Here is a 13,753-nt window from a genome sequence, read left to right on the forward strand (position 1 = left end):
GTCGCACCGCTTGTTAAGCCATGCTGTGGCAGCATCCTATATAAAGTAGAGGAAGATGGGCACGGATGTTAGCCCAGGGCCAGTCTCCCTCAAGAAAAAAGGGGAGGATTGGCATCGGATGCTAGCTCAGGGCTAGTCCTCTTCACAAAAAAAAAAAAAAACAACAACAACGCTAAGGAGCTGGCCTGGTTGCATAGTGGTTAGGTTCTCATGCTCCACTTCGGTGGCCCAAGGTTCACAGGTTTGAATCCTGGGCGCGGACCTACACACCGCTCATCAAGCCACACTGTGGCAGCATCCCACATAGAAAATAGAGTAAGAGTCACACAGATGTTAGCTCAGAGACAATCTTCCTCAAGCAAAAAGAGGAAGACTGGCAGTGGATGTTAGCTCAGGGCCAATCTTCCTCACCAAAAAAAACCGCTAAGTTGTTAGCATACAGGAAGATGTAGACAGTGGTCTCTCTCCCTCTTGGAATGTAATTACCTCCAGTTAGGGACTGCACATTCTGCATACTGCAACAAGCCCAGGGGGCTGAGTGGGACCAGGTCAGGGCTAGCAGCAGGGGCTCTGACCACTTGTCTGTTGACTGTGTGTGACTTTGGCAAGTCACAACTTCTCTGGGTCTCAGGTGCCCTCCTCTCCATCCCTTCCAGCATTGTAATGATTCGGGCCTGCACTGATTCTTGCCTATATTATTGCAGCAGCCTTGTAATCAATCTGCTTGCTTTCAGGCTTGACCCCCTCAAATCCATCGTGAACAGAGCTACCACAGTAATCCAGGTAAAACACGTTTGATCATGTGATTCCCCACTTCTGGACACACAGAACAAAGTCCACTCTTAAAACACTGCGTATTTTAAGCCATTCCAAGATTTAGCCCCAACCCCCACCCCCTGCCTATCTCCCACTCAATCCCGTTGTCTATTATTCTAGGATCCACCAAAGCTGAGGTGAAAATCCAACTGCCCCCTCCCCCAACTCTGTGACATTTCTCCTCTCCAGGCCTTTCTCTTGCTGTTCCCTCTGAAAGCAATTTCATCCTTTCCTGGATCACTCCCACCCACTTCTTTTAAGCTTCAGATTAAGAACCTCACCTTGCAGATCAATAGTTGCCAGGGACAAGGGGAAGGAGAGGTGGGAAGCAACTGTTTAATGGATACAGGATTTCCCTCTGAGGTGATGAAAATGTTTTGGAACTACACAGAGATGGTGGTTACACAACATTGTGAATATACTAAATGCCACTGATTCCTTCACGTTAAAATGATTAACTTTATGTTACAGGAATCTCACCTCAAAAAAAAAAAAAAAGCAGCAGCAGTAGCTCATCCTGCAAAGAACCTTCACTGACTTAGCCCGGACTGAAGCAGGACCTTGTACATTCCTCTCTGCCAGCAGTTATTATTTTATATTATAATCTGTTTATAGGGCCCCCCCACAATACTTTGAGACTCTTATCTTCCTCATCTTCCCACTCCCCAGTGCTAAGCCTAGGCCCTCAAGAAATATTTTTTTTAAAAAATGAAAAATAGAGACACCACTTACCTCCCTCAGGGCAGAAGACTAGAGCAGATGATCTTTTGAAGATCTAGGTTATATAAAAGCCTGTGAGGGCATGTATTAATTGGAAAAGAAAAGATCAGGGAAGACTGCTGTTCAACTGATTATAAAGGACAAAAATGCAGTGATCTCTGGTGAGATTTTTCAGTTAGCAATAAGAACTAACATTTATTGAGTTCGTAACTACAATTATTAACCCCATTTTCCAAATGAGGAAACAAATCTTATTTAAATAACTTGCCTAAGGTCACAAAGCTGTTACTGGGAGCAGCAGGATTCAAACCCAAGTGGCCCAGACTGCAGAGCTTGACCCCGTAACACGAACACATTACCCTGGCCCTTCATACTGCTCACTGCTCTAGGCACGGTTTCAAGAGCTATGAATGGACATTCTTTGGCCCACATTTGCCTTTTCTAAGGCTGAGAAAACAGTCTTTTTTCCACATTTATCTACTTATCCATTGCCATGAATGCTGTTTATATTTCATAAATTATTTTAAATATAAAATGTTCATCTTTAAAAAGAATCTAACAGTCAAAAAAAAAATAGAGACGAGTCATAAGGAAGATCTCCCATTAAAAAGACCTCTCACATGTCAATCAGCAGGTATTTGTGGGCTATTCCTCATGTCCATAGCTAAAAAGATCAGTGTGCTGGCCTCACTAGGGCCACACCCACAAGGCTTCCCCACTGGAGACGCATTTTCCAAGCACCCCTGCCTCTGCACAGGGTAAGTGCCTTGCAGAGGAGAAAACCATGGAATAACAAAAACAAGCTAAAAGAAAAATTATATACTCAATTTTTTAGTTTAGAAAACATGATGTATATGTCCTTCCCTCCTTCCCTGTCTTTAATAATGTTACAATTTGGTAAGAAAAAAATAACCAAAAGTCAGTGAGATTTAAAAATATATATATATTCGTGCATCTTTCAAGGGAAAACTTTACTATAGAGGTAATGTCAAACCTTGACAATATATCAATAAGGTCAATATTAAAAACATAGCATCCCCCCAAAAAAGTATATATACTTTTAGATACATACACACACACACCTCCAGACAGTAAGCCAACAACTTTTAATTCTATTGGACTCTCAGGACTTACTTCACCCATATGTCTTCCTAAATATCTAAAACTAAAGACAATAGGACAGCATATTGTGTGAATATACATACAAAGACAAAAGCCAAGGGCAAAAAGGATAATAAGACAGATAATATGACAAACAATGTAGAATTCAAGACAAAAGTTATAATGGGACAAATTAGTTACACTCTACAATGAATATAAAAGAATCAGGAACCTTAATGTATCAATTATCACAAAATTAAGTACATAAAACAAACACTGAAATATAAGAACGTGACAGAAACACAACTACAGTGAGACACACACTACTCTCAAAGCTACAATCAGTCAAGGAGCAAAAATAAAGATGTAAATATCAATATGAACAAGGAGGCATTCACAGAAAAAATGGTCAAAGAACATGAACAGACAATTCCTAAAACAAGAAGTGAAAGTGGCAATAAGCATAGAAATACCTTCCCACTCCCTAGAAATCAAAAACACAGATTAAAGCAATAATTTTTTTCTATCAGTTAGAGGAATACGTTTTAAATAACAGTATCCATTATTGGAAGGGTGTAGGGAATGCAACAATTTTATACATTGCTGGAAGGAACACAAATTGGTTTTGAGATTTACCATAAAAGGCCTTCCTTCTCCCTAAATACATCCCCTCCAATTTTTTTGGTATGTGGCTTACGATACAAATCCCATAGCTTTAAATTTGAAATTATATCAATTCACAGTGGTTAAGGACACAGGTTCCAGAGTCAGGCTACCTGGCTCTCCACTTAGCTATGGCACCTTGGGTAGGTAAATTATTTAACTTCATCTGTAAAATGATGGCAATACTAGTACCCACTTCTTAGGGTTGCTGTGAGGATTAAGTGAGTTAATGTAAAGCACTCAGAACAATGCTTGGGACATATATGCTCAATGAATATTGGCTATCAGCACTTGGATTTCTTATAAGTATTTTCTTTTTAAGTAATTCACTAGCATTTACTGAGTATTCCTAATGAGACATTTGTGTCTGCTCATATCATTTCAAATTACTTATAATTTTAAGTACAAAGTTTATTAGAATCAAATACAATTCAAAAAATTATACATATATCATTACTGTGGCATCAAGGTAATTCAATGCTAACTGAATAACAAAGAGGCAATCTTTAGAGATTTTTAAAAGGAATCTCTAAAAAGAGCATAACCTGGGTTTATGGCACGGTAAATAGCATTACAGGTGACTTGCTTTATTCTTTATCCCAGCTAGGTTTTCTTTTCTACAATGAACATGTACGACTTTAATGGGGAAAAAAAAGATTTTTAAAACAACAGACCGGCATTTATCCTACCTGGTTCAGTGATACACCTACTCTCTCTAAAGGGCACTTGCGAGGTCTGATTCGATTATATAATTACAGCTCATCGCATCCCATCCTTTGCTAGAGCTTTAGTCACTCAACTATACCCACTTATCTTTGTGCACATCATTTTGGAGACTTACACCATTTGGAAATAAATTAGTCAATGTCAATAAGATATAGGATTCCTGAGAATAAAAAAAGTCCAACAGACTACAAACAAGTGAATTTATTCTTGTGTTTTTATGCTGTATTTTTAAGCCTAGAAGAGAAAAGCCACATAAAGCTTTTAATTGTTTTATGGCTTAGGAAAATAAGGCAATATGTACCTATTATCGTATCATTCTATTTATATATATAATTTCAGGAAGTGCATTTCTTTTTTTTTTTTTTTTTTGTGAGGAAGATCAGCCCTGAGCTAACATCCATGCCAATCCTCCTCTTTTTCTGCTGAGGAAGACTGGCCCTGGGCTAACATCTGTGCCCACCTTCCTCCACTTTATGTGAGACACTGCCACAGCATGGCCAGAGGGAGAAGCGGTGCGTCGGTGCACGCCTGGGATCCGAACCTGGGCCGCCAGCAGCGGAGCCCATGCACTTAACCACTATGCCACCGGGCCGGCCCCAGGAAGTGCATTTCAACCATCCATTTTTAGGCAAATTCTCTACAGAAATCAATTTAACTTTTCTTGCATAAATAAGCTCATGCAGGTGGAAATTTTCAACAATTTTCTTCTATCTCTTTGGTGTCAGGACAGAAAAATGCATAATCTATAACAGGACAATAAGGCTTCCGTATGACAGAGATGAGTTATAATGTTTAAATCTAATAGTCTGGGATCTAGATTTCCTCACCAAGGATACAACTATAAGTTAAACAGGGCTGATGAGAACAAAATTTTGCTGGCTATTAGCTAATTCTAGTGGGAAAGGGAAAAGAAGAAGGATGAACTTATTAACTCACTAATAGGATAATTTCTGAAGATGAAACTTTACCAACTCCAGTCAGAGATCTCTCTTAACGATGGTTTAAACTTGTCAAGAAATTCAAATTTTTTATTCAAATTAAAAAAACAAAAAAGAAAGAAAAACTTTCCTTTGACTATATCCCCCTAACTGCTACCCTCTAACTCGTTCCTATCTCTGAAAGTCTTGTCTATACCTTATCTGCGCCATCTCTACCATAACACCAAAGTTGTTTCCAAATCTGACGCTCCCTCAGTGCAGCATATGTATGTGAACTGTCCTTCTGGCCCAGGCTCAAGCTTCACCTTTCCACCTTTCACCCTGACCCCATCCTGCACATCCACACGTCTGTGCTCCTACAGCATTTTATGACACACCTCTGTTATGGCTCTTAACATACTGTATTATCATTATTTTATGTCTAGCTCTCTTAAAATTCTTTTTTTTCCAATTAAAACCTAATTTACTGAGTGAGGTGATGAATGTCAACTAATCTTAAAATTCTTGAAGGCTATGACTTGATCTTTCTTATTATAGAAATTTTAGAACATATACAAAATACAACAGTATCACAAAAGTAAATAAAATAGCATTATGACCCACCCAGCTATAACAATTATTAACTCATGACCAATCCTATTTCAACTATCCCCCCCACTTACTTCTCCCACCCAGCTACCCACAGATTATTTTGAAGCAAATTCCAGACTTCACATCATTTCATTTGTAAATAGTATACTCCTAAATGTTTCTCTGAAAGATTAAAAAGCTTTTTAAACATAACCACATTACTACCATTGTCACATTTAAATCTTTTTAAATAATGCTTCTATAATATCATCACATATCCAGTTGTTTACATTTCCTCAATTGTCTTATAAACTTTTATTTTTTTACAATTATTTAATCAGCATCTAAATGAAGTCTACCTTTATGATTGGTTAATGTGTCTCCTAAATTTCTCTTAATTGCTAGACGACTTCTCCATTTTTTTCTTCTTTTAATTTATGTTTGCAGAAACCAGGCCAGTTTCCCATGATGAGAATTTTTCTCACTGCATCCCCACATTCCTCTGTCCCTTGTATTTTCTATAAAATGGTATTTAGATCTAAAGGCCTATCACAGACAGGTTTGGTTCTTTTGGCAAGACTATTAATATGTAGTAACGAATATTTCCAGCAGGAGATAAATTATGTCTGGTTATCTTTCTTTTTGAGACATTACTAGCCCCTGATCATCACTGTTTAGAGTCTAGATTCTAGATCCATTAATTCATTAGGAGCTGCAAAATTCTGATATACTAATTCTATTGTCCCTTCTTTATCTATTAGCTGGGATAAAATACCTTCTATGAAAGAGAAACTTCCCCGTATCAAATATTTGATTACTCTGAGGAAAAGCATGATGTTTCACTCTTTCTCTTTATTTTCTGGATCTTAAAAAAATACATCAGTTCCCTAGCACTCTCCAAAAGTGACAAGTTTCTTTTTGTTTGTTTTTTTTTCTTTTTTGTAATCATTATTATGAACTCATGGATTTAAAGATTTCAGTCGACTGCCAAATTATTACTGATGATCAAACTGTCCCATCACTGGTCAAGTGGTAGCCTCTTCAAGTTGGCTCCCGAGTCCTGATCTTAGAAAGCCTCCTTGCTTTCCAGCACAATTAAGGATTCCAGGCTCATCTTGCACATCTTCTGCTCCCAACTTGGAATTATCCATTTCTTCAAAAGGATCTAATTATTAATTCATTCTTGAGCCTAACTATGTGTTCCATAAATGTTTTCCAAACTAAATAAGGCAACCATTGAGCAGGGTCCAATTCTTGAATGATTTTAAATTTGAAAAATGTGTATGATGCACAATAAATAAAGATATACAATCATTACTCTACTCTTACTAAAAGAAGTAATTAAAATCCTCAACCGCTCATCATTTAAGTTCTTAGACTCATTATGCACCAAAAGACATACCAAAGCAACTCCACCCTTCTGCTTTGGTATCATAATAAAATTCAGCAATTCCAATCAGCATGATGACCTGAGTTGAAATCCAAAAGTATAAAAAGAAGGCTTCTTTACTATGATCTTTCTTCAAGAACCACAGGAAATACAATGCAGGGATAACCCTAGGAAACTGTCTGAACGAAGCTTTCATTAAGGTAAGCATTTTTAGTTAAAGGTTGGCATCTTTAACGAAAATGAGTAAACAGTGCTCAACTAAGTATCATGAGTTTAAACTAAATGTCACAATTTGTGATCTTAATTATTCACATTACCCCAAAATCATTATTATAATAACATTAACATCTTTTCAAACACACCCAAATCCCTGAGTGGAAAACACAAAACGCTCATTCTCAAAATCACAACTAAATCAAAATCATATTTAATCCCTTATGCTTTCCAAATATCCCAAATTTCTGTTCTCAGTGGGAACCAAAAGAATTTTTTTGAAGATTTTTTCAGTTGCTATATTTGTAACTCTAAATTCTTTTAGAAATACCAGTATTTTTTCAGGGAACTGAGACATTAATATGATGCTTTAGGACATATTTGGTTGCTGATTTATAAAATTCATTTCCCCATTTTAAGAGTAGCCTAGAGAAAGGGCAGCAACAATAATTCCTGCAGAACCTCCCAGGTCAGAGATTACTTTAACAATCAAGAATTTACTCCACAACAAATGTTGAGTACAGGTACCATTTAAAGTGGAACCCCCTTCCAAAACATCTGCTTACAACATTGGACTGCAGTACTACTACTAGTTGTGGAATTATAGTCCCTTAAATTTAATTACTCAAATTTCCTAATCTGAACTAGGTCAAAATGGAACAAGCCTATTCTCACTGTACTTATAATTGTACATATAATTGACTGTACATATAATTGGCTAGATTATGCTGAAATAGCATTTATTGTCATTTAATTACTCCTTTCAGAAACCTGAAGCCCCAATTTAGTAATTAAAAATAAATGTAACAACAAAAATTATCTTATTTTATGATTAAAAGATGTAGCTATCTCCAGATTTAGCTAGTAAAGGACTTTCAAATGTATTTTACCCACAATTTATAACTGCAAACTACATTTATTTATATGTGTATAAACACGCCTCCATTTAGTGAACTCTATAGTCATTGGCATATTTATAACTATGGTACTATTGAGAATATTTTAAATGACTTTTTTCCTGCACATAATCTGCATGTAATTATAATCTAGCATGCTAAGCTAACATTCTATATTTCACATACTATATCACACAACATTTACATACCTCAGTCTATTTCTAATGTGTCTCTAGATAAACTTAAATAAATACACGAAAAAAAATATATATGAAATACACATTTAAAATTTTTTGGGGGGGCCGGCCCCAGTGGTACAGCGGTTAAATGCACGAGCTCCACTTCGGCGGCCCAGGGTTCACAGGTTCGGATCCCAGGTGCACACTGACACACGACTTGTCAAGCCATGCTGCGGCAGCAACCCACATAAAGTGGAGAAAGATGGGCACGGATGTTAGCCCAGGGCCAATCTTCCTCAGCAAAAGAAAAAAAGGCAAATAAATAAAATTTTAAATTTTTTTGAAGGAAAAAGGGAAAAAAATGATGCTCAATCATAACAATACATACACACCTGACCAACTGTGACATGAGGGATATGGTTTATAGATTGAAAAGCAGAAGGAATCTATTTCTCCTGTATATTTATTTTATTCTATCTTGGTTTGGTTTTATTATCATACTCATTTATTTTCATTTAAATATTTTACAAAACTTATTCTAATGTTTAACTTATTAACTAATTTAAACTGAGAGAGGGTGGGCCTGTGGCTTAGCGGTTAAGTGCCTACGCTCCGCTGCTGGCGGCCCAGGGTTCGGATCCCGGGCGCGCACGGATGCACCGTTTCTCCAGCCATGCTGAGGCCACATCCCACATACAGCAACTAGAAGGATGTGCAATATGATGTACAACTATCTATTGGGGCTTTGGGGGAAATAAATAAATAAATAAAATTGAAACTGAGAGATGTTCACTTTTTCTAAGCAGACAGGTTCTATTTTTTTATATCATGTATTTTTCTTTATTTTTATGCCTTTAAGAAAAATAATGGAATGCTCAGTTTAATGAGGTTAAAGATTTAAGCTCGTGTTCCAAATGTATACAATGCAAACTGTCATGCTGATGATGCCCATAACAACCAAATACTCTGCATTTCTAGAAGACAAAAAACAGGATAAAATTAAGGTGCATAAACCTCCAAGTGGGAAGTGAATCCTTAGTGCAGACTAAACAACACAGGGGAAAACATAGCAAATAAACCTAGCAAAGTATATTTTTAAAGCTGAAAACAATCCACACTACAAAGAAGTTGAATCTTTAACTCAACTATAGCGACCTCTAATATCACTAAATGACATTTCTGCCAATTATTATTTTTAAAAATGTGAAACAAAGTAATCTCTCCTTCTATGAGCTTATAAAATAACTTCATGCTTTATTAAACAACCCCAAATCACTAAATATCAAGCCACCTGAAGCTATCCCTTTTTTTTTAATTGGATATTAAAGAACCTAGTTTCACCACAATTTCCTCTAAGTCCAAGTAAAATCATCCTAGAAATAGTCAGGTGGAGAGAAAGGCACAATTCTGAATTAACTCAAAGGCAAAAGCAGATTAATTAGTATGCTCACAAAAAGCGTATAATAATTTGCTAAACTCTATGTAAAATTATAAAGGTCCGTCTCAATTAGTCCAAACGCGCAACTGAGCAATTTGAGCCTTACATCTCCTTGACGTTTCTAACTCAAGCCTTTTTAAATAACGTTTATTTTAACAATATAGAATTCTGATGAGATGGTCATTCTTCTAACTTGCCAAATTATCTAAATCCCAACATCTGCAGTCAGGCTATGTCTCCAGACTTCTGTTCTCCTGCCAACGAAAGAGAGGCCCTGAGTACTTCTCGGCGCGCACGCCGAGGCGGGGCTGCAGACCACACCGCGCGGGGCTGTCCACAGGTGACACGTACACGGCCCACGCGACAACCGCCTCCCAACTTCACCACTACCTCCAGGGTCACCACTCATCTGGGGCTTTGTCTGGACAACTACGCGCGATTCCATCTGCCTCACTCAGAAATCAAACCTCCCCAGTGACACGGCGACAGCGGCCAGCACACGACGTGCACCCAGCCCAGCCGCGCTCTACGCTCCGAGTCTCGGACCCACGGACGGTCCAGGGTCCGAGCGGGGCGGCGCCGGGTCCGCTGGCCTGCGCACCTGGACGGCGAGGCCCGCAGCCCCGGGGCTTGAGGGGGGCCCGGCTCGGCCCGCGGAGCCGGGACAGGGGGCGCGGGCTGGCCCCGGGAGAGGGGAGGGGCCGGGCGTGGGGGATAACCCAGAAAAAACACCGAATGCAGGAGGAGGGGTCGCGTTAGCCCCGAAGCGCCGGGAGACCTGCGGGTGAGGGGCGGGGAAGGGGCCCGTCGAGGCCCGGGGGCGGCGCGGGGAGGGTCCCCAGGGAGCCCCGTCCTGAGGGAGGAGGAGTCGCCGGGGCCGGCTGAGCGGGACGGGCTGAGGGAAAGCTGAGGCGGACTCCGCGGCTCGCGGGCGGGGAGCGCCGGGGGCCCGGGACGCGCACGGGCGCGGCACTCACCGCGCTGGCGGCCGCGGCGGCGGCGCCGGACGACGCGGAGCCGGGCGCGTCCTGCCTCCTCAGGCGGGACTTGAGGCTCTTCATGGCCCAGTCTTGGCAGTCGCTCCCGGCAGGCGCGGCGCGACAGCCTCGCGCGCGAGCCTTCAAGTCTGCGGCCGCGCGGAGAACGGGGCGGCGGAGCAGGCGCTCCCGGCCCACCTGCCACCTGGGGGCCCCGGGCCGCCGACGGCTGGGAGCCTGCGGCGCGGCTCCTCTCCCGCAGCCAATCCGCCCGCGGCCCTGGCGGGGTGGGGCAGGCCCCGGCCAATCGGAATCTGGGAAGGGGGAGGGACTTCCCTTTCAAACTTAATAACACCCTTCCTCTCTCTGCCGCAGGAAAACTTTGGAACTTCTGCTAGTGGGGCGGCGAAGCGGGGCGGCCAGCGGCGTGGAGAGACGCGGCAGGCCACCGGCGCCCGCCTACCTAGGTGGTGGAGCCTCAGGTCTAGAAAGACCGCGGGTTCCAGCCTACGCCAGCTCTGTCTTCCCCGACTCCCCTCCTCTTCCCACCCACGTGCCTTTTTCCCAAGTAAAGTCCCCTTCCTTCCGTCCGGTCCCCGAAAGGACTCCTGGTTACCTGCACACACACCGGCTTTCACGAGCAACTTTCCTTCCATCTGCTGATGTTTTACTACACAAATCCCAATACCTGGAAACTACTGCACGCATCAGAACCCCCAAACAAACAGCCTCCCTAAGGAATAAGGTGCTGGTTATACAGAATATACAGTTAAGAACAGACTTTGAAAGACATTATAGTAAATCAAAGCTCACGTTAGGTGCTCAGTAATTATTTGTTGAGTGAAGAACCCACTGCTTTGGAAGGAAAGAGATGGAATGCGGGGTGGGGGCGGGGGGCGGAGGGGTGCCATCAATTAAAAATGACCCATATAGCCAAAATGATACAAGAAGTTGTCAAAGAAAACAATATCATAGACTTTTCTTCAAAAAAATTTTTTTTTGTTTCCTGTGGAAATACATTACGGGTAAAAATATGGGATGAAATTAATTAATTCATCCTACCCAGAAATCTGGATTAATTAGAATCATTTAAAGAAAGGATGAAGAAACAGGCAGGTGAGCAGCACCCAATAATTTGCCGTTTAACAGACATTTTCAAAAGTCTTCCTTGGAGTCAGTTTTTCCCAGCAAAATGTTTATTCTAGCATGCACCCATTTGAGAAGACAGACAGTACATGTCTCTGACTAACAAAGGATTCTTTTTGTCTGAAAGGTCAGTTGCTTTCTCTGGAATTTCCTTAGAGTAATTCAAGATTTTATTTAAATACTGTAAGAGAATTTTCAGAACTCTCTTGCAGAGACAGCATTCAAAGACTGTGTTAAACCTTAACAAAAAAGTAAATAACAATGAACTACCTGAGAAAGTTATTACATTGTCTCTTGATTAGTTCTATGGAAAGAAATTTTCTTTGACTCCTCCTCCTTCTTCCAGATCCACAGCCATTCAGTTTTTGTTGGCTCTTCCTGTGGATGGTTAGTTACTCTCTGTCCTCACTTGCCGCTGCAGGGCCAAAATTGTCTCATACCTGGATATTATGGAAGCTTCCCCACCAATCGTGGACCTCCATTCTCACCACTCCCATCACCAGTAAATTACCAACCATCATCAAAAAGTCTTACAAAATATTTCTCCTTTGCTCAAAAACCCTCAGCAGATAGTGAATAAAATCTAACTCCTTTACTTGGCTTGTAAGGCCCTACAACCTGGACCCAACCCTGATCTCCAGCTAACACTAAGCAAATTACTCTTCAACGCCTTCCTCAAACAGGGGTCATACCTTTCAATTTCCACATCGTTATGCATGCTGATCCCTTCTCCAGTAATTTTCTCTCTGTCTACATTCAGCTAACAAAATCCTACTCCCCCCAAGAATGATTGGAGGGGGGCACAAGGGGCTTCTGGAGTACTGTACTACTCTATTTGGGTACTAATTACATAACTAGCATATTCAGTTTGTGAAAATTCAGTGATCCTGTACGCTATGATATGTACACTTTTATGTATGTTATACTTTAATAAAACTTTCTTTTTTTTTTTTTTTTTTGCTTGAGGAAGATTGTCCCAGAACTAACATCTGCACCATTCTTGTCTACTTTGTATGTGTATACTTATCAAGCCGCCACAGCATGGCTTGATAAGCAGTGTATAGGTCCGCACCCGGGATCTGAACCTGCAACCCCCAGGCCGCCGAAGCAGAGCACGTGAACTTAACCACTACGCCACCAGGCCAGCCCCAAAACTTTTTTTTTAATCGTACATCCGTTCCAAGTGCCCTACTCTCTCACAGAGCCTTCCCTGATCACTTAGCTGAAAATGATCTCTGCATCCTCTGAATAATTCTACTTCTCATATGATACTACCACATACGTTCTGAACAGGCATTATTTCACTACTTGACTTCAAACTCCTTAAAACCAGGGAATAACTGATATATGTTTGAATTCCCTAGAGTGCTTAGCATGTATTAGGTGCTCAATAAATATTTCTGAATGCCTTGATGCATTCTTTTTGGTTATTAGACTAAATTATTATTGTTTGTTCTGTGTATTCATGTAACATAGGGATGGTACTCCCCCTGTTGTGAACACGGGAATGATCTGAGACTATGGTGCTACTCAAACACTTGTACCTCAATCAACTCCTTTGATCTGGACTGAAGATAAGCGCCCCTTTACCAGCTAGTCCCCCGGTTGAATCTTAAATGTTAAGTGCCTTCCAGTAGCACTGTCTTGCCCGGTAACTGTCTGTTGAGTTATTAATTGCAGCCTTATATTGTACTGGGTGTCTCCTGAAGCATCCAAGATCTCATAGCTCTGGTAACCGGCCTCTTTTCAGTTGTTACTGGATAAAGCAAAGGAAATAGACAGAGCCACAAGTACAACTTGCATCAGGCTCCAAAAATGTCAGGCAAGTTATTTTTATGAACTGTCTGCATGATGTCCCCATGGTGTCTGTGTCCAGTGACCTTTATGGATTTTTCCAGGATAGAAACTTGATAGTTGATGTCTGCTTATTCCCATTTGAGAACAGCTAAGTAAATAGCACTGGTTTGAATATGCATGTAA

General features: G+C 40.7%; 1 protein-coding gene across 4 annotated transcripts in view; it reads right to left on the reverse strand.

Moving 5' to 3' along the window:
* The window catches only part of UACA (uveal autoantigen with coiled-coil domains and ankyrin repeats), a 98,143-nt gene extending 87,339 nt beyond the window's left edge, over positions 1-10,804 (reverse strand). For 2 of the 4 annotated variants that reach the window (XM_058541971.1, XM_058541975.1), the window contains exon 1: positions 10,628-10,804. In XM_058541971.1, the coding sequence (XP_058397954.1) occupies positions 10,628-10,711 (84 nt within the window). In that variant the 5' untranslated portion in view covers positions 10,712-10,804. The remainder of the gene's footprint in view (positions 1-10,627) is intronic. The other 2 variants (XM_058541969.1, XM_058541970.1) reach the window with 2 other exon arrangements.
* Positions 10,805-13,753: the final 2,949 nt, after the last annotated feature.

This window comes from Diceros bicornis, chromosome 5 (genome assembly GCF_020826845.1).
Source record: "Diceros bicornis minor isolate mBicDic1 chromosome 5, mDicBic1.mat.cur, whole genome shotgun sequence".
Taxonomy (NCBI): domain Eukaryota; kingdom Metazoa; phylum Chordata; class Mammalia; order Perissodactyla; family Rhinocerotidae; genus Diceros; species Diceros bicornis.